Below are 26,040 nucleotides of genomic sequence, written 5' to 3'. Positions count from 1 at the left end.
AAGTTCTTGTTTAAATCATGAGTTGCCAGAAAATGCTGATTTACATTCCAACATTATCGACAGTTGGGCCCAAATTGAAATCTCCTTGAACAGAAGCTGCCAGACTAGCTTGAGTTGGGGGGGGTGAGGGCGAAGCGCGGGCATTTGAATTTCATTCATTCCGAGTCTAGACTTTTATGCTGCCATCTTCAACTACACAAATGGGGCTGCTTGTTCAGCAACCAGTGCCCTTGTGCCTGACTTATTTAAACAGCAGCTTCTCGCCTGTAAACACAAAATTCCTAAGTGCGCGACATGGAGTTTTTAAAGCTGCTGACTTGGTTTCCCTGGGCCAGCGGGCAAGGATCAGCCTTGCACTGCCAAAAGCCAGGAAACCCCTTGAATCCTTTTGTCCATCAGCATTGTAATTCTGAGCAATATTCCCACACTTAGCTTCTCAATGACTCCACATTTCAAAGCAGCTCTCTGCTCTCCCTGTTGGTAGTTTAATTGGAGAATGCTGATAAATGATTCCTTAGCAGCAGGGAAAGGACAGCCAGAAACAATGCAATGGTTAGTGTTGTAAAAAAGGGATACAGGGCCTGCTCTTTGTTGAGGGACGTGAAGGGGCTGATTGTATAATTTATTTGGAATGACGCTTGCACCATGTTGTCCTTACTGCTGGAACTCAGTCAGTATCCTTGTTAATGAGTGCGGATTTATGGCTTCCTCTGACTTTTTATCTTCCTGGAAAGTTGATGTGTTTTTTCCTCTTGTCTCCTCATTGCCCTGCCATTAATGTCTCTGTTTTTCTGAAAAAGTGGCAAGATTTGCTTTTATATATTAAAACCAATTTTGGGGAGAGCTGGTTTAAAGATAAGCCATGTGGGAACAATAGGGTGACATCTGACCTAAGGACCATGGCGGGGAGGTGAAGGGCAGGCGAAAGATAATCTCTTTGTAACATCACAGACATACCATGTAGGAGACTGATCTTTACTATATGTTGGGCCCAGCATGGTTTGGGTAGGGGGTGGTGGAGAGAACCTGTTGGTATAGGGTTTAACTTGTCATCCATGGTTATCATCTGCAGTCTGTGAAATCCATTTTGCTTTGTTATTGCAAACCTAATGGGGTGATTTGCTCACTAATTACAGTAAAAGGTGTATCCTCATTTCCCTTCCTGAAAAAAAAACACTGGGATCTTTAAATAACATTTGGAGCTGTTGGTCATTTTCTCTTTCCCTCACGGGTGCGTGCACACACAACTATTTTTTTAAAAAAAAGTTGGGACTAATATATAAATAGTTTTGAGATGCACTAAGTTGATGCGTGCCACTTTAAGTGTCTGTTTGCAGCACTGTTACTCAGCTGGGAGGACCGGAGACTGGCCTACTCACAGCTCAGCTTCTCTTCAACCACTTGTCAGAAGATTTGTTTTACCCTTGTCCACTTTCTTCTGTATTACTTATTTTTAAAACCCCTGTCCCCTCCAAATGGGTTCATGTAACAATGCCACTGAAAGAAAGACTTATATAGCAGTTTTCACAACCTCAATGTTTAAAGCACTTTATGCCAATGAAGCGATTTTGAAGTATAATCACTGGTTCAATCCCCTGTCTGGTCTGAGTTAGCTAGTGCACCATAAAGTGTTCTATGTTTGACCAGCATTCCCCGGGGACGCGGGTGGCGTTGGGGGTGGAATTTGCTATTGGTGAGCTCCCCCTCCCCCACTGGAACTGCGTACATTAACTTATAAAAGTCACCGCATTTCACAGTAGTTCATTGTATGTGAAATACTTTTGTGCTTTCTAAGACACCAATAAGAAACAACATAAATGAAAGTCTTTTGAAATAAAAACAAGAAATGCTGGCAATACTCAGCAGGTCTGGCTGAATCTGGAGAGAGAAACAGAGTTAATGTTTCAAGTCTGTGACCTTTCATCAGAACCCCTTTCTTTTGGATCTTGAATAAGGGCCAGATCAGACTCCATTGTGTTCCCCTCCATGGTCAAATAATCTGTTAGCATACCAGGTATGATCACTTACAGTTAATACAAGGCACCAGGTGCCAGTCAAACTGTACACTTTATGGAAAGGATGAAAATGTGAAGCAAAAATTAAAAAATTCCTCCACTCCCCCCTCCCCCCCCCCCCCCCCCCCTCCCCAATCTTCCCTTCATTGAACTGGTCTCTGATGCCATCGCCATTACCTTACCAGGTTGTAGCCCCTCTATCAGCACAGCACTACCCAGTGGAGTGAATTGGCTATTGCCGTGATATCATTCTATAACACCATCCAGTGGAAGGAGCTGGGTACTACACTGTTAGCATTTGACTCATGCACATTTGGACTTGACCAGTGATATTTCCAACTCTGAAGAAATCTTCTGTTTGATCTGCTGTTTACATGACTGTCTGAAAATAAAATAATAAGCAGCAAGATAACATTCTGTAAGTACAAGAAGGATGGGTTGCATCTGAACTGGAGGGGCACCAATATCCTGGGCGGGAGGTTTGCTAGAGATCTTCGGGAGGGTTTAAACTAGTTTGGCAGGGGGATGGGAACCGGAGCCACGGATCAGTGGATGGGGTAGCTGTTGAACAGGCAGATACCGAGTGCAGAGAGTCTGTGAGGAAGGTTAGACGGTTGACAGGGCAAAGTTGCAGCCAGTATGATGGGTTGAAGTGTGTATATTTTAACGCAAGAAGTGTCAGGAATAAGGGTGATGAACTTAGAGCATGGATCAGTACTTGGAGCTATGATGTTGTGGCCATTACGGAGACGTGGATATCGCAGGGGCAGGAATGGATGTTGGATGTTCCGGGGTTTAGGTGTTTCAAAAGGAATAGGGAGGGAGGTAAAAGAGGTGGGGGAGTGGCATTGTTAATCAGGGATAGTATCACAGCTGCAGAAAGGGAGGTCGTCGAGGAGGGTTTGTCTACTGAGTCATAATGGGTGGAAGTCAGAAACAGGAAAGGAGCAGTCACTTTGTTGGGAGTTTTCTACAGACCCCCCAATAGCAACAGAGACATGGAGGAACAGATTGGGAGGCAGATTTTAGAAAGGTGCAGAAGTAACAGGGTTGTTGTCAACTTCCCTAATATTGATTGGAACCTCCTTAGTTCAAATAGTTTGGATGGAGCAGTTTTTGTCAGGTGTGTCCAGGAAGGTTTCCTGACTCAATATGTAGATAGGCCGACTAGAGGGGAGACTATGTTGGACTTGGTGCTTGGCAACGAACCAGGCCAGGTGGCAGATCTCTTGGTGGGAGAGCATTTCGGTGATAGTGATCACAACTCCCTGACCTTTACTATAGTCATGGAGAGGGACAGGAGCGGACAGGATGGGAAAATATTTAATTGGGGGAGGGGGAATTACAATGCTATTAGGCAAGAAATGGGGAGCATAAATTGGGAACAGATGTTCTCAGGGAAATGCACGACAGAAATGTGGAGGTTGTTTAGGGAGCACTTGCTGCGACTGCTGGATAGGTTTGTCCCAATGAGGCAGGGAAGGGATGGTAGGGTGAAGGAACCTTGGATGACGAGATGTGGAACAGCTAGTCAAGAGGAAGAAGGAAGCTTACTTGAGGTTGAGGAAGCAAGGATCAGACAGGGCTCTAGAGGGTTACAAGGTAGCCAGGAAGGAACTGAAGAATGGACTTAGGAGAGCTAGAAGGGGACATGAAAAAGTCTTGGCGGGTAGGATTAAGGAAAATCCCAAGGCGTTCTACACTTATGTGAGGAACAAGAGGATGGCCAGAGTGAGGGTAGGGCCGATCAGGGATAGTGGAGGGAACTTGTACCTGGAGTCGGAGGAGGTAGGGGAGGTCCTAAATGAATACTTTGCTCCAGTATTCACTAGTGAGAGGGACCTGGTCGTTTGTGAGGACAGCGTGGAACAGGCTGATACGCTCGAACAGGTTGAGGTTAAGAGGGAGGATGTGCTGGAAATTTTGAATGATATGAGGACAGATAAGTCCCCGGGGCCAGACGGGATATACCCAAGGATATTACGGGAAGCGAGGGAAGAGATTGCTGCACCTTTGGCGATGATCTTTGCGTCTTCACTGTCCACTGGAGTAGTACCAGATGATTGGAGGGTGGCAAATGTTGTTCCCTTGTTCAAGAAAGGGAATAGGGATAACCCTGGGAATTATAGACCAATCAGTCTTACGTCGGTAGTGGGCAAATTATTGGAGAGGATTCTGAGAGACAGGATTTATGATTATTTGGAAAAGCATGGTTTGATTAGAGACAGTCAGCATGGCTTTGTAAGGGGCAGGTCATGCCTCACAAGCCTTATTGAATTCTTTGAAGATGTGACAAAACACATTGATGAAGGAAGAGCAGTGGATGTGGTGTATATGGATTTTAGCAAGGCGTTTGATAAGGTTCCCCATGGTAGGCTCATTCAGAAAGTAAGGAGGCATGGGATTCAGGGAAAGTTGGCTGTCTGGATACAAAATTGACTGGCCCATAGAAGTCAGAGGCTGGTAGTAGATGGAAAGTATTCAGCATGGAGCTCGGTGACCAGTGGTGTTCCACAAGGATCTGTTCTGGGACCTCTGCTCTTTGTGATTTTTATAAATGACTTGGATGAGGAAGTGGAAGGCTGGGTTAGCAAGTTTGCCGATGACACGAAGGTTGCTGGAGTTGTGGATAGTGTGGAATGCTGTTGTAGGTTGCAACGGGACATTGACAGGATGCAGAGCTGGGCTGAGAAGTGGCAGATGGAGTTCAATCTGGAAAAGTGTGAAGTGATTCATTTTGGAAGGTTGAATTTGAATGCGGAATACAGGCTTAAAGACAGGATTCTTGGTAGTGTGGAGGAACAGAGGGATCTTGGGGTCCATGTCCATAGATCGCTCAAAGTTGCCACCCAAGTTGATAGGGTTGTTAAGGTGTATGGTGTGTTGGCTTTCATTAACAGGGATTGAATTTAAGAGCCGCGAGGTTATGCTGCAGCTCTATGAGGCCCTGGTTCGACCACACTTGGAAAATTGTGTTCAGTTCTGGTCGCCTCATTATAGGAAGGATGTGGAAGCTTTTGAGAGGGTGCAGAGGAGATTTACCAGGATGCTGCCTGGACTGGAGGACATGTCCTACAAAGAAAGATTGAGGAAGTTAGGGCTTTTCTCATTGGAGTGAAGAAGGATGAGAGGTGACTTGATAGAGGGGTACAAGATGATGAGAGGCATAGATAGAGTGGATCGTCAGAGACTTTTTCCCAGGGTGGAAAGGGCTATCACTAGGGGGCATAATTTTAAGGTGATTGGAGGAAGGTTTCGGGGAGATGTCAGAGGTAGGTTCTTTACACAGAGAGTGGTGGGTGCGTGGAATGCGCTGCCAGCGGTGGTAGTAGAAGCAGATACATTAGGGGCATTTAAGCGACTCTTGGATAGGTACATGGATGATAGTAGAATGAAGGGTAGGTAGTTAGTTTGATCTTAGAGTAGGTTAAAGGTTCGGCACAACATCGTGGGCCGAAGGGCCTGTACTGTATTGTTCTATGTTCTATGTTATGGCTTCCTATTATCAGAAATTGAGATTTCCATTAATCCCCCTGATAGTAAAGGTGGTGTGTGCATAAAAAATGAAATAATGCCCAGAAGTAGAATGGCTCACAAAGTTTGACCTGCATGCTTCCCCCTTTCTGCTATGCTCCATCCTTCGGTGTAAGGCACTGCCTCTGTTGCAAAGATAAATCCCCTTTCAGTGCTGCTTATATATATATATATATAAAGGTCTGCTGTAGAACTGGCACTATGTACAGAATCCCAGCTGAGCCAGCCTCTTGTCAGAGGTTCTTTATTGTCTGCTCTTTGTTTAGTTGCAATGTCACTTATTGATAAGCCGCTCCCTGGTGGATGTGTGTCTCGTGGTGTGGCGCGGCACACATGACAGGATGGTCACAGATTAAATCCTGGGGCACTGCTGAGTTAGCTGATTTCAGTAGGAATAGCAAGGGTACTTTGGTCCCTGGGCTGAGGGGAGGGGTGAGAAATGAAAATCAGTCAGGGTTTCTTCTGATAATTCAGTAACCCTCTTCTGGAAATGTGCATGTAAATATTGAATGAAAACAGAATTGAGTTTAACTGTGATGCCCCCCCCCCCCGCTTTACACACACACACACACACACACGCTGACTGACTCATTCTTCAAATCTGGAGAGAGACCAGAAATGCCTGTGAAACTGCACCCAGCATAGGTTCCCTCACCTTCAGGAGAGTGGCAGAAAATGTGCAGGAGGGGGTGGGGGGAGGGGAAAAGGTGAATGAGAGATGGTATGACCAGTATAGCCCTAGTTCATCCAGGTGAATTCTTACTGCTTTCTGGGATTCTCCACTTTAATATTAACATTGAGACTCAACACAGGCTCCACTCAACCCCTGAAAGCAGATAAGTCTGTTGCTGTACACTCCAAATATTAAAGTGGTCTCGGTCTGCTTGGATTGCTGCACCATAATCTGTAATGGTTGCTGTCATTACCCTGTAAATTTACATTCAGACTTCTTGTTCCAATGAGGGTTTTCACTTTGTTTTCATTCGGTTGCAGAGGAGAAATCTGAGCAGTCCTGCTTGCCTTGAGCTGGAGGAGAGAAAACCCCCGAAGGGCACGTCTCCCGTATCCATCCCGGACACCGCAGCCTTCAGTTTGGACTTGTCGCACAGCTCCCCAGCAAGCAGCTGCCGGATTGAAACACTGAGTGAAAGTGATGAAGAGGAGGATCCCAAGAATTATTGTGGCAGCACGGAAGCCATCCCGTTCCAACGAACCTGTGAGGATCTAGATTTGGAAATGATCGAGGAAAACTGAACCAACTCAGTTAAGCAAATATCAGGACTATTATTTTTTTACCACATCGGATTACGCCTTAAAATGCATCCCATGTGCACAAAGTACAAGGGTCACGTAGACTGTTTTCCCCACCAGATTCCGTCTTTACACTACTTTCCCAATTGCACAACTTTGTGGGAGTCATGTGGGCTGCGGCCTGTGAGCCCCCTTACCTAGAACAGTGGGGTAAAGAGCCTTAGGTCTTGGCGGACTGGTTGTGCCATTCCTCTTGCTCTCCTTTTCCCCTGCTGCTCGTCAAATGATGAACCATTTAGACTTCACTACACTCCATCACTTGCTAAAGCCCATATGCACATAGTGCATCTGCAGTAAACATTGTGTGGCAGCTTTCTGGGACCAGTTGGGAGTAATAACCAAATGGTGCCTTCAGAAGTAAATGAGTCAGAGGGATCAGTGAGAAGAAGCAAAGGGCCCTTGGCCTCCACAGACAATATTGCAGTTTTCAGGAGCCCTGAAATTGAGACTCATGTCTTCAATTTCACATTATTTACAATTCAAAGCTATAATTAATGAGTTGGTTGGCTTCTCTTTCTCTCCTTTCTTCTCTATACCCCCTCCGCACCCCATTTCTACCCTGGCTCCCCCCCCCCCCCCCCCCCCACCAGGACTGGAAATAAAAGCAAAATAAAAAACAGAGCATTGTATCCAAGTAGATTTGGCCATCTGCAGATTTTTGAAGGGCTTCATGCTCTTCAGTTGTGAGGGAATCTGTACAAGGTGGGAGTTGTAGTTTTATTTAGGTAAAAAAATCTGCCATGGTAAAATGATTGCCCTGTGTACTGCAGCCCAGGTCTCACAGCTGGCCAAAGAATGAGATGGGGAGCAGCAGGGAAGGAAAGAGAGAGAAGCAAGTTGGGCAAGAGCAGCCAGTTGAGTTTACTGATGGTCTGGAAGGTGTATAGTGATTATGTGAGATGGTGTCTGTTTTGTTACCTTGTGTCGACTGTACTTGAAGAGACTCTATATTTTTGTTGTATTTTAGCCATTGCACCAAATTTCTGAACCAAGATCAAAGATTCGCAACTTCCAGCCGATTTCCTTGGTCCTCTTGAAGAGTTCCCAGTGTTTCTAATAAATTTAATCAAAGATTGTGATAATATAACGACCACCTGCTCTCTTTATTCATTGCCTTATAAATAAAAGTGAAACATTTTTTGAACAGTTTGCGTATTTGTGTTTTAAATTTGACTTTGGAGTTTGAACCTTTCGAGCAGCACTGTGGCTAAGCAGCTGAGAATTCAGACCATGTTTGATCTTCAGTCTGTGCTGAGTTAGCCAGGCAACAGTCAGGACAATACAATTGGCTTCAGTGCCAATAGTTGAGGTGGTGCGGGGGAATGGGTGGAATTGCACTGCCCTGATGCCTTGAATGAAACTGTATGATGAGGACCAGATTGGACTCGGTTGGAATCCATCTGTGATCAAATATCTTGCAGACACTCCTTGCAAGACTCGCACATGAATAAGAGCAACTTTGGCAGGGTAGAACCCCATCCCAGCCTTCAGGAGAGAAGAGGGGGCGCAGAGAGAGAAAGATGAGCTCGTAACATCAGCAGCAGAACAGCTGCCATTTCCCTCGCAGCTTGCTGAGTGATTATTCTGGCCTGCCTTGACCCCATTTTAGCATTCCATAAATATCACAGTGTCCCAGTACACTGGGCCTTCTGCACCTCACTAGGTGCAAGTGTTAATGGGGAGGAGGTTAGACTGCAGCAATTAAACAGTAAAACTTTCCATAGGGTTTTCTGCACATATTTACTTAATTTTTACTCACCACCTGGGGTTAGTCCACTTGAAGCAGTTTGTAGTGTGGTGGGGCCATTACTGGGATGAAATGAAAGGGCCAGAAGGTTTTAATGAGGCCTAGGTCAAAGGTTACCACTGTGTCCAATAGAAAAAAAATCAATGTTTTTAATGGGATTGTCTGGGAAAACAGGTTTTCAGCTGAAGCCACTTTGCAATAATTGGTCTGTTTTCCAGAAATTTTGAATAGTTTGAATGGTGACATCCCTGGTTTCACTTGTGCTTTCTTTACTGGACTGAGTTACACAACCTATTAGAAGATTCTGACCCCTCTTCTCTCAGGACTGCTGACTTGCCATCGGATGTGGCAAAATTTGCCCTATTTTCTGCGCATAAGTGTCCTGAATGTGGGTGAGCTATTCGTGTTGCAGCCAAGCTAGTGTTTACCTTATGCCCACACATGGATCTAGCAGGAGTCATCAGATAGCAATTGTAAGTGGGGACCCTGTATAGTGGGGAGTGGGGGAGGGGCTTTTCCTCTCCCACTTCTGAGCAATTGAGGCTGTCCTACCTGAAACTGGCCAACAGAATTGAATTTGTGACCCAATCTGTCTCACCCAGCTTCGTTATCACAACATAAGGGCAGGAGCACAAAAACAAGTCAAATAATATTATTGCAAATATCCAACAAAAAACACATCCCGCGCCTCATTCCCTATCAGCGGATGGCCTTCAATAATAAAGAACTGGACTGTACTGGACTGACTGAAATCCAAGGTGGAATTAAAAACATCAGTGTTAGATTAGATTAGAGATACAGCACTGAAACAGGCCCTTCGGCCCACCGAGTCTGTGCCGAACATCAACCACCCATTTATACTAATCCTACACTAATCCCATATTCCTACCAAACATCCCCACCTGTTCTTATATTTCCCTACCACCTACCTATACTAGTGACAATTTATAATGGCCAATTTACCTATCAACCTGCAAGTCTTTTGGCTTGTGGGAGGAAACCGGAGCACCCGGAGAAAACCCACGCAGACACAGGGAGAACTTGCAAACTCCACACAGGCAGTACTCGGAATCGAACCCGGGTCCCAGGAGCTGTGAAGCTGCGGTGCTAACCACTGCGCCACTGTGCCGCCTGTTAACTTCCCAGTGTAAAGTTTTATTGATTTAAAAAAAAAATTTACCTACAAATAGTTCTCATTTGAGACGTGACTATACATTTCAATTGCACTCACTGGAGTTCCTAGGATTCATTACAACACTGCCCTTGCATTGGGAGTACTATGTTTCTGACAGTTGAAGCTATTGATTTAGTTTTGAACTTGGTCATCTGGGAGTTCTCATGGGTAAAGGGCAGTGGAACAGTTGGGCATAGTGCATATTATAAATCTAAGAGTGAAGTTGGAGTAACGTCGAGACTGATACCTCCTTTTGGATACTATTGATAATCATACAGTGATTATAGCACAGAAACAGGCCTTTGACCCAACAGGTCTATGCCAGTGTTTATACTCCACACAAACTTCCTCCCACCCTTCATCTAACTTCATCAATATATCCTATTCTTTTCATCATCTGCTTGTCTAGCTTCCTCTTGAATACATCTATGCTATTTGCCACAGTTATTCCCTGTGGTAGCGAGTTGCACACTCACTCTGGGTTAAAGAAGTTTCACCTGAATTGTCTGTTGGATTTATTAGAGACTATCTCATATTTATGGCCCTAGTTCTCGTCTCGTATGCAAGTGGAAACAACATCTCTATCAAACTCTTTCATAATCTTGAAGAGCTCGATCAGGTCATCCCTCAGTCTTCTCTTTTCTAGAGAAAAGATCCCCAGCCTGTTCAATCTTTCCTGATAGGTATAACATCTCAGTTCTGGTATCATTTTAGTAAACCTTTTTTGCGCCTTCTCCAGTGCCTTTATATCTATTCTAAAAAGGGAGACCAGAACTGTTCTCAGTACTCCAAGTGTAGTCTAACCAAGGTTCTATACAAGTTTAAATAACTTTTCTGCTTTTCAATTCTATCCCTTGAGAAATTAACTCTGGTGCCTTGTTTGCTTTTTTATGATCTTAATAACTGGTATTGCTACTTTTAGTGATCTGTGTATCTGTACTCTGTTCCTCTATCCCATTTTGATGCTTTTTTTTTAAGGTGTACGTGGCCGCCTTCTTCCTACCAAAATGTATTACTATGCACTTATCTGTATGAAAGTTCATTTGCCAATTGTAGCCAGCTTGCTATCCATTGTGCTACTTGTCTCCTGACTCCACAGTCAGGACAGCACAGTGGTGCAGTGGTTAGCACCGCAGCCTCACAGCTCCAGGGACCCGGGTTCAATTCTGGGTACTGCCTGTGCAGAGTTTGCAAGTTCTCCCTGTGACCGTGTGGGCTTTCGCCGGGTGCTCCAGTTTCCTCCCACTGCCAGACTTGCAGGTGATAGGTAAATTGGCTGTTGTAAATTGCCCCTAGTGTAGGTAGGTGGCAGGGAATATGGGATTACTGTAGGGTTAGTATAAATGGGTGGTTGTTGGTTGGCACATACTCAGTGGGCTGAAGGGCCTGTTTCAGTGCTGTATCTCTAAATAAAAAAATAAAAACATGTTCTGGTAAACAGCTTGAGATTTACTCCCGATGTGTAAAGCCAGCTGAACCCTTCAACTAGATTCCAGCCTGTAACTCATTCCTGGATATCCTTTATTCTAAATATAAACCATCTAAAAACCCTATAAAAAAGGATGACTTGCATTTATATAATGCCTTTCATGACCTCAGGACATCCCAAAGCACTTTACAGCCAGTGAAGTACTTTTTGAAGTGTAGTCACTGTTGTAATGTAGGAACCCCTTTGATTAGATTCCAGCCTGTAACTCGCACTCAGGTACTCATTATCCTATATATAGAATAATCACGATAGATTCCAGCATGTAACTCAGTCCAGGGTATTTGACTACAGAGGACCTCTCCAATTAGCATCTGGTTCCCAGGCACGGATTGTGTGCAGAGAGGCACGCACACTTTCCAGCACGGATTGCTGGATGATTGTCAGAAGCAGGGACAATGGATCATTTCCTCACCCCCCCCCACCCCACCTCCCAGCCCATGATTGCTGAGGCTCACTGGAACTTGCCCACATTTCTGAGAGAAACTGAGAGGGTGCCCACAGCTTGCGTCGGTCTGAAGAAAATCGAGTCAACTTTTTAATTTTTCATGAGCACGTTGTGGCCCTTTCTTCAGTGGCAGTCAGTCATTTTGGGATTGCTTCTTGTTTGCCTTTTCCACTGTCAGCCTGTGACAGGACCTGCACCTGCTCTCAGCAGATGTAGGTCCTGTTGTGCTTAACCGGGATGCTATGGGCAGAATTTCCCTTCAGGAATACCCTGAACTGGCTGTGTAATGAAGTGCCTTCTCCCACTACAGCACAATTTTGTTGGCATAGTTAATGTGTGGTGAAAAGCTGTAAGATCTGGATTGCTCTCCAAATTGCATCCTATCCACCCACCCTGTCCCACTAAATTTTGGAGCTCGTGTGTTACATGCTATAACGCTGTTGTCCTTAGAACAGCAAATCATTTGACTGTGACTCCACCTGATCTGTTAGTATTAAAATAGTGGCATTCTGTGCATTTCCAGTTAGTGTCTTGAAGAGAAAGACAGGTTAATATTTCATGTAGGTCCCTCCTTCAGAGTTCCCGGTATTTCAGCTTTGCAGGGATTTTTAAAAGATATTTATACATTTTAGGTTATGCCATTGTCCAATTAGTTTTATCATACATTGAGTTCCGCGATTAAATTAGCTCTTCCCATAGTTGGGGGTGTCTCAGCTGCTTCTGCCTGTCCCTTTGCATTGAAGACAGAATTAGGACTGATATTATTACAGCTGGCCATGGAGGTAGTAATCTCCCTTGGGTGCTATGTGTTCCAAAGGACACATGAAATAGGAGCAGGAGTAGACCATACGACCTATCGGGCCTCAATATGATAGTATGAGCCCCAATATGCTCCGCCATTCAATATGATCATGGTTAATTTTAGGCTTCAACTCCACTTTCTCACCTGCACACCACATCCCTTGATTCCCTGAGAGACAAAAATCTATCTATCCCAGCCCTAAATGTATTCAACAAAGGAGCATCCACAACACTCTGGGGTAGAGAATTCCAAAGATTCACAAGCCTTTGAGTGAAGTAATTTCACCTCATCTCAGTCCTGAATGATCGGCCCCTTATCCTGAGACTGTGCCCGTGTTTTACATTCCCCGACCAGCGGGAAAAAATCTCTCAGCGTCTACCCTACCCAGCCCCTTTAGAATCTTGTATGTCTCAATTAGATCACCTCTGATTCTTCTAAACTCCAGAGAATACAGGCCCAATTTACTCAGCCTCTCATCATAGGGCAACCCCCTCATCCCAGGGACCAATCTAGTGAACCTTCACTGTACCGCCTCCAATGTCCTTTATTAAATGTGGAGACCAAAACTGCACACACTACGTCAGATGTGGTTTCACCAAAACTCTGTGCAATTGTAGCAAGACTTTATTCCTGTACTGCAATAAAGGCCAACATGCCATTTACCTTCCTAATTGCTTGTTATACCTGCATGTTAACTTTCTGCATTCTTTGTACAAGCACACCCAAGTCTCTTTGAACATCAACACTTACAAGTTTCACACCTTTTAAAAAATATTCTGCTTTTCTATTCTTAAGACCAAATGAATAACTTCACGCTTCCCTACATTATACTCCATCTGCCATCTTGTTGCCCACTCACTATAGCCTGTCTATATCACTTTGCAGCCAGTGTCTTCCCCACAGCTTACTTTTCCACCTACCTTTGTATCATCAGCACACTTAGATACATTACTCTTTGTCTCTTTATCTAAGCCATTAATACATATTGTAAATAGCTGAGGCCTCAGCACTGATCATTATGGCACTCCACTATTCACTGCCTGCCAACTTGAAAATGCCCCATTTATGCCCACTCTTTGCTTCCTATCTGTTAATCAATCCTCTATCCATGCTAATATATTATCCCCAACTCCATCAGCCCTCATCGCATGCTTTTTGGAAATCCAGGTATACTCCATCTACTGGTTCCTCTTTATCTACCCTATTACTTACATCCTTAAAAAACTCTAACAAATTTGTTAGACAGTATTTCCCTTTAGTAAAACCATGTTGAGTTGTTCTAATCATACTGTTCTTTTCTAAGTATATTGTTAAGACTTCCTTAATAATAGTTTCCAGCATTTTCCCAATGACTGATGTTAGGTTAACTGGCCTGTAGTTCCCTGTTTTCTCTTTCCCTCCTTTCTTGAAAAGCGGTGTAACATTTGCCAACTTCCAATCTGATTAGACCGTTCCCGAATTTAAGGAATTTTGGAAAATCACAGTTAGCGCAGCCACTATCTCTGCAGCTATCCCTTTTAGAACCCTAGGGTGTAGGCCATCAGGTCCCAGGGATTTGTTGGGTTTTTGTCTCTTACATTTCTCCAATACTTTGGCTCTGCTGATATTAATTTCCTTAATTTCCTCACTCTTTTTAGCCCCTAGGTTACCGTCTGTTTCTGGTATAAAGCTTGTGTCTTCTACTGTGAAGACAGACACAAAATATTTGTTCAATGCCTGTGCCATTTCCTCATTCCCCATGATAATTTCTCCTGTCTCTGCTTCTAAGGGACTAACATTTACTTTAGCTACTCTCTTCCTTTTTATACACCTATTAAAGCTCTTACAATCTGTTTTTATATTGCTGGCTAATTTACTCTTATATTCTATTTTTTCCTTTTTTATCAACTTTTTGGAGGCTCTTTGCTGGTTTCAAAAACACTCCCAATCCTCAGACTTGCTACTCTTCTTTGCAACATTGTAAGCCTCTTTTAATCTAATTGCTGGTGCGGTCACAATGGGCTGAGTGGCGTCCTTCTGCACTGTAATACTAGATCTAAGAGAGCTTTATCGCTAGTCGGTTCTACAACATATTGCTCCAAGAAACTGCCCCGACAACATTCTACAAACTCATCTAGACCACTCTTGCCAATTTCATTGTCCCAGTCTATATGAAAGTTAAATTCCCCCACAATTATTACATTTCCTTTGTTAAACGCTCCAATAATTTCTTGTTTAATGCTCTGTCCAAAGGCATAACTACTCTTAGGGGGCCTATAAACTACTCCCACCAGTGTTTTTTGATTCTTGCTATTCCTAATTTCAACCCGTACTGATTCTACTTCATGATCTTCTGAGGCCAGGTCCTTTCTCACTAATGTCCTTATGTCATTCTTTATTATCAAGGCGAACCCTCCTCTTTTGCCATTCTGACTGTCTTTCAGAAACATTGTGTACCCTGGAATATTTATTTCCCAACCTTGATCATCATGCAACCATGCCTCTGTAATGGCTATTATTTGCCTCTATTTGTGCTACTAGTTCAACTATCTTATTGCAGATAGTTTGCGCATTCAGATTAAGAACCTTTAATTTCATTTTTTACTCCTATTCCCTGTAATGACCTTATTTGCTGATGTACAATTTTTGTTAAACTCTCTGTTCCTTCCTATCCCATTCTGTTTGTCTTTACTCACAATGCTATACTGTTCCAATGCCTCGACCTTTCTTTTTGGATTTCTAAATCTTCCTTCACCCGAACCCTCCCCCGCCCTCTGTTAGCCTTATCTGCTGGCATACTCTTAAGTTTGTACGCACTGTCCCTTCCTGCCACATTCTGATTATCATTACCTTTACTGCTATCTTGCTCTCTTGCCTTCTCCTCTCTCTTTAAATTGTCACATCTTCCCTCACTTGACCTCTCACCCCCACTATTTAATTTACGGTCCTCTCTACATCCTAGTTATATGACCCGCCAGAACACTGGTGCCAGCACGGTTCAGGTGAGGACCATCCCAACGGTACAGCTCCCACTTTCCCCAGTACTGGTGCCAGTACCCCATGAATCGAAACCCATTTCTCCCTCACCAGTCTTTGAGCCATGCATTTAACTGTCTAATCTTATTTGCCCTACTCCAATTTGCACATGGCTCAGGTAATAACCCAGAGATTATTACCTTTGAGGTTCTGCTTTTTAATTTAGCCCCTAGCTGCTCATATTTCCTATGCAGAACCTCTTTCCTAGTCCTATCTATGTCGTCAGTACCCATGTGGACCATGACAACTAGATCCTCCCCCTCCCACTGCAAGTTTCTCTCCAGCCCTGAGCAGATGTCATGAACCCTGGCACAGGGTAGCCAACACAGCCTGCTGGACTCTCGCTCTTGGCCACAGAGAACTGCGTCTATCCCCTGATTATACTGTCCCCTACTACCAATACATTCCTATTTACTCCCCCTGTTTGAATGGCTTCCTGGACTACAGTGCCATGGTCAGTTCACTCATCCACCCTGCAGCCCTTGCTGTCATCCATACAAGTTGAAAGAACCTCAAACTTGCTGGACAATTGCATAGGCTGAGGTTCCTCCACTTCTGCCTTCTCGATCCACTTATCTACCTCACTCGTAGTCACACCCTCCTGTCCCTGACCACTGACCAAATTAGACGACCCTATCCTAAGGGGTGTCACTGCCTTCTGGGAAAAAGTTATCCAGGTAACTTTCCCCCTCCCTGATGCATTGCAGTGTCGGTAGCTCGGCCTCCAGCTCAGCTGCAGACACTTACTGCAGACGTATTTGCCGTAGATCACACTGGCATTCACCAGCTCCCACATACTGTAGCCACAACACCTCACCTGCCCTGCAATCTTTATTATGTGTTAATTTATTTCTCTTAATTCATTTATAATTACTAAGCCCCACCACTGATAAGCTTTACTACTGCTGGTAAACCTTACTACTATTAATAAAATCTTACTAATAAATTACCTGAGTCTCAGAAGATTCTTATTCTTACTATTCCAATTAATGTTACACTAACCCCAATTAAAATTCCTTCATATAGAAAAGAGAAAATGTTCACCAATGAATCACTTACATTCTTTGCTGGAACGTCACACACCAATTCCTCTTTCCCCCTCTGCAACAAGTCCCGCATGAACCAAATTCCCACCTTCACACTCTATGCCTCACTCCAGCGAATTCTCCACTCGGTGCACCCCTCACTTCTATATACTATTCTACAGCAACACCACAGGAAATAGATATTTAAATCCATTTTGTCCTGTCTTTTTCCACTTTCTTTTCTACAATGGTGATTTCCCTGAAACACAAGTCCAGTGGTTAGAGTGCCCAGTGACATTTTGCTTCAGTTTTTCCATCAAGCTTTCAGATGAGTTTTTTTTAAAACTCTGTTGCCACTGATGGTATCACTATTTTGCCTTCACACTAATATTGCTAACGGCTTGGTGAGTAAATGTACCTGATAGTGTGGCATCAACTGTGGCTCAATTGGTAACACTCTCCTCTTGTTCCTGAGTCAGAAGTTTGTGGGTTTGAGTCCCATTCCATGGCCATTGTCTAGGTTGACACTCCAGTGCAGCACTGAGGGAATGCTACACAACCATCAGTCCGATGAGATGTTAAACCTACGCTCTGTCTGCCCCGTGGATGTAAAAGAGTCCACGGCCCTATTTCATAGAAGAATAGCAGAGTTCTCTCCTGTGTTCTAACTGACATTTATCCAACATTTAAAAGCAGATGATCTGGTGATTATCTCATTGCTGTTTGGGAGAGTTACTGTCCTCAAATTGGCTGCCACATTTCCTACACTTCAAAACTGCTTCATTGGCAGTAAAGCACTGAGGTTGTGAAAGGTGCGAAATAAATACAAATCTTTTTACTGAATTTGGTATTCTTCGCCAACACAGCAGCTGGGGTGGGTTAAATAAAGCAGTAGATGCTGGAAATACTCAGCAGGTCTGGCGGCATCTGTGGAGAAAGAAACAGACTTAACGTTTCAGGTCCATGACCTTTCAATGTTTTTATTTCTGATTTCCAGCATCTGCAGTATTTTGCTTTTGTAGCTGGGGTGGTTCGTTACAAATGATCTCAATACCTTTGGGTTAGAAAAAAATAATCTAAGATCATTCCACTCTAAGATTTACAGCCACTGGGACGAATTACTTGGAATTTGCCTGCAGGGAATAAGGAAATACTCAGCCTCCATCTATTATGTTGACTCCTGACTAGACAGTTGTGAGTTCAGTTCCTGGTACCAACTGCCACTCAGACTGTATGTGATACAGGAGAAGGGAGAAAGATTTTTTTAAAAAATCATATTCACATCCGATCTTGTGCTACAAAGCTGGGAGATGCGCAGGGAGGTTCTAGTTGATGTAACTTGCTGGTACATGAAATGAGCCAGTGTGGATTCATGTCCATCTGGGAAACAGTAGGGTCTGGATGTGATCACTGCTGCTACAAGATGGAACAGGTGTTTTCAACCCTCCAGTGGGCTGCTCTGTTATTTCCAGTAATTAACAGTGGAATATTACTCAATGAACATGCAGTGAGGAGATTGGTCAGAGGGACAGTGATGACAAAGAGTATCTTAGCCATTGATGTAATTCCACATCAATAACATGGAATTTAGTTTAGTTTAGAGATACAGCACTGAAACAGGCCCTTCGGTCCACCGAGTCTGTGCCGACCATCAACCACCCGTTTATACTAATCCTACATTAATCCCATATTCCTACCACATCCCCACCTGTCCCTATATTTCCCTACCACCTACCTATACTAGGGGCAATTTATAATGGCCAATTTACCTACCAACCTGCAAGTCTTTTGGCTTGTGGGAGGAAACCGGAGCACCCGGAGGAAACCCACGAATGCTCTGTCTTTGTCTATAACTCCTTCAAAAACACAATTTGCATTGATAGGAGGGAAGTCTTCAGATTCCTAAGACATTGGGATCGATTGTATAGGAGATGGGACCTGTACAGGCCAGATGGGTTGCACCTGAACAGAGAATGGGGCAAATATCTTTATGGGGCGATTTGTGAGTGCTATTGGGGAGTGTTTAAGCTAACTTGCCAGGGGTGTGGGAGCCAGGAGGTAATATTGGAGAGGAAAACAAAGGTGCATAGAGTATTGGGAGAGATAGCTAGCACTGGAGTAGGAAATAGAAAGGCATTAGGTGGGGTCAGTGTAACAGGGAATTTAATAAGGTCTAAATTAGGTTTACTGTGCATGCATATGAATGCGCTGAGTGAGGTAAATAGGTTGTTGAGCAGCAGGCTCAACAGATAGATGGAAATATGATGTGGCAATAACGGAGACCTGGCTCAAAAAAGGGCAGGACTGGATAAGAGATGCTCAGGAAAGATAGGGAAGGAAGGAAAGGAGGAGGGGTAGCTATATTGATTAGGGAGCATATTACAGTGCTGGAGAGAGAGAATGTCCTAGAGGGGTTAAGGGCAGAATCTGTTTTGTTAGAGCTAAGGAACAATAGAGGTATCATTACAGTGCTGGGGGTAATCTATAGGCCATCAAGTAGTGGGAAGGATATAGAGGAACAAATTTGCAAGGAAATTAGAGAGAGGTGCAAGAAATATAGAGTAGTTATAATGGGGGACTTTATCCTAATATGGACTGGGATAGTGCTGGTTAAGGGCAGAAAGGAGCAAGAGTTTCTAGAGTGTGTTCCCAGTCCAACAAGGAAGAAGGCATTTTTTTTTTTAGTTTTAGAGATACAGCACTGAAACAGGCCCTTCGGCCCACCGAGTCTGTGCTGACCATCAACCACCCATTTATACTAATCCTACACTAATCCCATATTCCTACCACACTCCCACCTGTCCCTATATTTCCCTACCACCTACCTATACTAGGCGCAATTTATAATGGCCAATTAACCTATCAACCTGCAAGTCTTTAGCATGTGGAGGAAACCCACACAGACACAGGGAGAACTTGCAAACTCCACACAGGCAGTACCCAGAATTGAACCCGGGTCGCTGGAGCTGTAAGGCTGCGGTGCTAACCACTGCGCCACTGTGCCGCCTTTTTAGTTTTAGAGATACAGCACTGAAACAGGCCCTTCGGCCCACCGAGTCTGTGCCGACCATCAACCACCCATTTATACTAATCCTACACTAATCCCATATTCCTATCACATCCCCACCTATCCCTATATATTTCCCTACCACCTACCTATACTAGGGGCAATTTCTAATGGCCAATTTACCTATCAACCTGCAAGTCTTTGGCATGTGGGAGGAAACCGGAGCACCCGGAGGAAACCCACGCAGACACAGGGAGAACTTGCAAACTCCACACAGGCAGTACCCGGAATTGAACCCGGGTCGCTGGAGCTGTGAGGCTGCGGTTCTAACCACTGCGCCACTGTGCCTTGCTGGATCTGGCTCTGCGGAATGAAGTGAATAAAGTGTCAGTAGGGGAACATTTAGGGGAGAGTGTCTATAGCATCATAGGGTTTAGGTTAGCTATGGAAAAGGACAAGGAGCAATTCAGAGCTAAGTGATCCCACAACCAATGAATCAGATCTAAGCTCTGCAGTCCTGTGTGAATGGTGGTGGATATTTAAACAACTAACAGACGGAGGAGGCTCCACAAATACCCCCAACCTCAATAATGGAGGAACCCAGCACATCAGTGCAAAAGACAATGCTGAAACATTTGCATCCATCTTCAGCCAGGAATGCCGAGTGGATGGTCCATATCGGCCTCCTCCTGTGGTCCCCAACATTACAGATGCCAGTCTTTAGCCAATTTGATTCACTTCGCCTGATATCAAGAAATGACTGAAGGCACTGGATACTTCAAAGGCTATGGGCCCTGACAACATTCCAGCAATAGTAATGAAGACTTGTGCTCCAGAACTGACCATGCCCCCAGCCAAGCTGTTCTAGTACAGCTACAGCACTGGTATCTCCTGGCAATGTGGAAGTTTGCCCAGGTATATCCTGTACACAAAAAACAGGACAAATCCAACCCGGCCAGTTACTGCCCCATCGGTCTACTTTCGATCATCAGTAAAGTGATGGAAGGTGTCGTTGACAGTGCTTAAAAGCAGCACTTACTCAGCAATAACCTGCTCATTGATGCTAGGTTTGGGTTCTGCCAGGGTCACTCAGCTCCAGACCTCATTACAGCCTTGGTCCAACCATGGACAAAAGAACTGAACTCAAGCATTGAAAGGGAGGAAGTATTAGCTGTTTTAGCGGGCTTAAAAGTGGATAAATCCCCAGGCCCAGATGAGATGTAGCCCAGGCTGTTATGTGAGGCAAGGGAGGAGATAGCAGGGGCTCTGACACAAATTTTCAAATCCTCTCTAGCCACAGGAGAGGTACCAGAGGACTGGAGGTACCATTATGTGGTACCATTATTTAAGAAGTGTAGCAGGGATAAACCAGGTAATTACAGGCCAGTGAGTCTAACATCAGTGGTAGGGAAACTATTGCAAAAAATTCTGAGGGACAGGATTAATCTCCACTTGGAGAGGCAGGGATTAATCAGGGATAGTCAGCATGGCTTTGTCAGGGGGAGATGGTGTCTAACGAACTTTATTGAATTTTTCGAGGAGATGACTAGATAAGTAGATGAGGGTAAAGCAGTTGATGTAGTCTACATGGACTTCAGTAAGGCTTTTGATAAGGTCCCACACAGGAGATTGGTTAAGAAGGTAAGAGCCCATGGGATCCGGGGTAATTTGGCAAATTGGATCCAACATTGGCTTAGTGGCAGGAGGCAAAGGGTGATGGTCGAGGGTTGTTTTTGCGAGTGGAAGCCTGTGACCAGTGGTGTACTGCAGGGATTGGTGCTGAGACCCTTGCTGTTTGTCCTGTACATTAACGATTTAGACGTGAATATAGGAGGTGTGATCAGTAAATTCGCAGATGACATGAAAATTGGTGGTGTCATAAATAATGAGGAGGAAAGCCTTAGATTACAGGATGATATAGATGGGCTGGTAAGATGGGCGGAGCAGTGGCAAATGGAATTTAATCCTGAGAAGTGTGAGGTGATCCATTTTGGGAAGACTAACAAGGCAAGGGAATATACAATGGATGGTAGGACCCTAGGATGTACAGAGGGTCGGCGGGACCTTGGTGTACTTGTCCATAGATCACTGAAGGCAGCGGCATAGGTAGATAAGGTGGTTAGGAAGGCCTATGGGATACTTGCCTTTATTAGCCGAGGCATAGAATATAAGAGCTGGGAGGTTATGATGGAGCTGTATAAAATGTTAGTTAGGCCACAGCTGGAGTACAGTGTATAGTTCTGGTCACCACACTATAGGAAGGATGTGATTGCACTGAAAAGGGTGCAGCGGAGATTCACCAGGACGTTGCCTGGGCTGGAGCATTTCAGCAATGAAGAGAGACTGGATAGGCTAGGGTTGTTTTCCTTAGAGCAGAGAAGGCTGAGGGGGAACCTGATTGAGGTATGCAAAATTATGAGGGGCATTGATAGGATAGATAGGAAGAAACTTTTTCCCTTAGCGGAGGGATCAATAACCAGGGGGCATAGATTTAAGGTAAGGGGCAGGAGGTTTCGAGGGGATTTAAGGAAAACTTTTTTCACCCAGAGTGTGTTTGGAATCTGGAACACACTGCCTGAAGGGGAGGTAGAGGCAGGAACCTTCACAACATGTAAGAAGTATTTAGATGAGCACTTGAAACGCTACAACATACAAGGCTATGGGCCAAGTGCTGGAAAATGGGAATAGAAGAGATAGGTGTTTGATGCCCAGCACAGACATGATGGGCTGAAGGGTGTATAGCTGTATGACTCTATGAGAAGCATCTGAGGGTTTCTGGTGCCTCTTTTACTGTGCCAGGTCAGCCTTCCATGATGACTCTCCACAGTGCCTTCAGTATTTAGATAAGCACTTGAAACGCCATAGCATACAAGACTACGGGCCAAGTGCTGGAAAATGGGATTAGAATGGATAGTGGCTTGATGGCCATCACAGACATGATGGGCCAAAGGTTCTGTCTCTGTGCTGTATAACTCTATGACTATGACTCTAAGAGGTGAGGTGAGAGTGGCTGCCCTTGATATCAAGACTGCATTTACTGAGTGTGGCATCAAGGAGCCCTAGCCAAACTGGAGTCAATGGGAATCAAGGGGAAATCGCTCCACTGGTTGAAATCATCCCTAGCACAAAGGAGGATGGTTGTGGTTGTTAGAGGTCCCAGGACATTACTGCAGGAGTTCCTCAGGGTAGTGTCCTAGGCCCAACCATCTTCAGCTGCTTCATCAATGACCTTCCCTCCATCACAAGGTCAGAAGTGGGGATGTTCGCTGAAGATTACACAATGTTCAACACCATTCGTGACTCGTCAGCTACTGAAGCAGTCCATGTCCATATGCAGCAAGACCTGGACAATATTCAGGCTTGGCCTGATAAGTGGCAAGTTACATTCACACCACATAAGTGCCAGGCAATGACTATCTCCAACAAAAGAGAATCCAACTGTCTCCCCTTGGCATTCAATGGCATTACCATTGTTGAATCCCCCTCTATCACATCCTGGGGGTTATCATTGACCGGAAACTGAACTGGATCAGCCACATAAATACTGTGGCTACAAGAGTACATCAGAGGCTGGGAATTCTGTGGCAAGTAACTCACCTCCTGACTCTCCAAAGCCTGTCCACCATCTACAAGGCACAAGTCAGGAGTGTGATGGAATACTCTCCACTCGCCTGGATACATGCAGCTCCAACAACACTCAAGAAGCTTGGCACTATCCAGGACAAAGCAGCCCGCTTGTTTGGCACACCATCCACCACCTTCAACAATCACTCCTTCCACCACCGATGCACAGTGGCAGCAGTGTGTACCATCTACAAGATGCACTGCAGCAACTTGCCAAGGCTCCTTTGACAGCACCTTTCAAACCCACAACCTCTACCACCTAAAAGGACAAGGGCAGCAGATGCATGGGAACACCACCACCTGCAAGTTCCCCTCCAAGCTACACACCATCCTGACTTAGAACTATATCGACGGTCCTTCAGTGTGGCTGGGTCAAAATCCTGGAACTCCCTTCCTAACAGCACTGTAGGTGTACCTACCCCACATGGACTGCAGTGGTTCAAGAAGATGGCTCACCGCTGCCTTCTTCAAGGCAATTAGGAATGGGAAATAAATGCTGACCTTGCCAGCGATGCCCACATCCCATGAAAGAATAAGAAAAAAGATAATTAATTGGGGAGGGCCAACTTCAATGGAGTGAAAACAGATACGAACATACGAATTATGAGTAGAAGTAGGCCATTCAGCCCTCGAGCCTGCTCCACCATTCAATAAGATCATGGTTGATCGGGTTGTCTTTCAAATTCCACACTCCCATCTACCCCCGATAACCCTTGATTCCCTTGCCTAACAAGAATCTTATCTACCTCCGCCTTAAAAATATTCAATGTCCCCGCCTGCACTGGTCCAAGTAAACTGGAATCAAAGATTGGAAGGCAAAACTGTAACTGAACAATAGGCTGCTTTTAAAGAGGAGATAGTTCGGGTACAGTCAATGTACATTCCCATGAGGAGAAAGGTAGGGCAAACAAATCCAGAGCTCCCTGGATGACAAAAGAAATAGAGAGTAATATGAAGCCAAAAAAGAATGCATACAGCAGATGTCAGGTGGATAATACAGTTGAGAACCAGGCTGAATATAGAAGGTTCAAAGGAGAAGTGAAGAAACAAATAAGAGAAACAAAGAGAGAGTATGAGAAGAGACTCACAGCTAACATCAAAGGGAATCTAATAGTCATCGATCAGCATATAAATAGTAAAAAGGTGGTAAAAGGAGGATTGGGGCCAATTAGGGAACTAAAAGGGGATGTACACATAGCAGCGGCCATGGCCGAGATACTAAATGAGTACTTTGCATCTGTCTTTACCAAGAAAGAAGAAGCTGCCCAAGTCATGGTGAAAGAGGAGGTAGTTGAGACACTGGATGGACTGAAAATTGATGAAGAGGCGATATTAGATAGGCTGGCTGTACTGAAAGTTGATAAGTCAGCAGGACTGGATGAGATGCATCTAAGGATACTGAGGGAAGTAAGGGTGGGATTCGTGCACACACTGGCCATAATCTTCCAATCCTCCTTCGATACAGGTATGGTGCCAGAGGACTGGAGCATTGCAAATGTCACACTCTTGTTCAAAAAAGGGTGTAAGGATAAACCCAGCAACTATAGGCCAGTCAGTTTAACTGCAGTGATGGGAAAGCTTTTAGAAACGATAATTCGGGACAACATTTATAGTCACTTGGATAAATGTGGATTAGTTAAGGAAAGACACCACGGATTTGTTAGTGGGCAAATCATGTTTAACTAACTTGCTTGAGTTTTTTGAAGAGGTAACAGAGAGGGGTTGATGAGGGTCATGCAGTTGATGTTGGGTACATGGACTTCCAAAAGGCATTAGATAAAGTGCCACATAACAGGCTTGTCAGCAAAGTTAGAGCTCATGGAATAAAAGGGACAGTAGCAGCGTGGATATGAAATTGGCTGAGTGTTGGACACAGAAACTAGTTGTGAAGCATTGTTTTTTCGACCGGAGGAAGGTATATAGAGCAGTTTCCCAGGGGTCAGTGTTCGGATCCCTGCTTTTCTTGATATATATTAATGACCTAGACTTGGGTGTAAAATTTGTGGATGACACAAAGCTTGGAAGTATTGTGAACTGTGAGGAAGAGAATGATAAAACTTAAAGAGGATATAGGCTGGTGATGGAATGGGCGGACAAGTGGCAGATGAAATTTAGTGCAGAGAAGTGTGAAGTGATTCGTTTTGGTACGAACGATGAGGAGAGGCAATATAGATTAAATGGTACAATTCTAAAGTGGATGCAGGAGCAGAGAGACCTAACATGTGCACAAATCAGGGCAAGTTGAGAAAGCAGTTAATAAAGCATGTGGGATCCTGGGCTTTATAAATAGGAGCATAGAGTACAAAAACAAGGATGTTCTGATAATCTGTATAAAACACTGGTTCAGCCTCAGTTGGAGTATTGTGTCCAGTTCTGGATGCCACACTTTAGAAAGGATATTAAGGCATTAGAGAGGGTGCAGATAAGATTTACGAGAATGGTTCCAGAGCTGAGGAGCTTCAGTTACGTGGATAGGTTGGAGAAGCTGGGTCTGTTCTCCTTGAGAAGAGATTAATAGGAGATTTGATAGAGGTGTTCAAAATCATGAGGGGTCTGGACAGAGTAGATAAAAAGAAACCATTCCCATTGGTGGAAGGATCCAGAACCAGAGGACTCCGATGTAAGGTGTTTGACAAAAGAAGCAACAGTGACATGAGGAAATACATTTTTATGCAGCTAGTGGTTAGGATATGGTTTGCACTGCCTGAGAGTGTGGTGGACCCAAATTCAATCAAGGCCATCAAAAGAGAACCGAATAATTATCTGAAGAGAAAAAATTTGCAGGGCTGCAGGGAAAAGGTGAGGGAGTGGGACTAGGTGAGTTGCTCTTACAGGGAGCCAGCAGAGACCTG

General features: G+C 44.4%; 1 protein-coding gene across 5 annotated transcripts in view; it reads left to right on the top strand.

The window, feature by feature from the left end:
* fam53c (family with sequence similarity 53 member C) overlaps positions 1-8,004 on the top strand; it is a 122,182-nt gene extending 114,178 nt beyond the window's left edge. For all 5 annotated transcript variants that reach the window (XM_068043276.1, XM_068043277.1, XM_068043278.1 and 2 more), the window contains one exon: positions 6,543-8,004. In XM_068043276.1, the coding sequence (XP_067899377.1) occupies positions 6,543-6,803 (261 nt within the window). In that variant the 3' untranslated portion in view covers positions 6,804-8,004. The remainder of the gene's footprint in view (positions 1-6,542) is intronic.
* The last annotated feature ends 18,036 nt before the right edge of the window (positions 8,005-26,040 follow it).

Source organism: Heterodontus francisci, chromosome 12 (assembly GCF_036365525.1).
Source record: "Heterodontus francisci isolate sHetFra1 chromosome 12, sHetFra1.hap1, whole genome shotgun sequence".
NCBI lineage: Eukaryota > Metazoa > Chordata > Chondrichthyes > Heterodontiformes > Heterodontidae > Heterodontus > Heterodontus francisci.
Note: the sequence above shows the minus strand (reverse complement) of the source record. Positions and strands in the feature narration are given on the sequence as shown.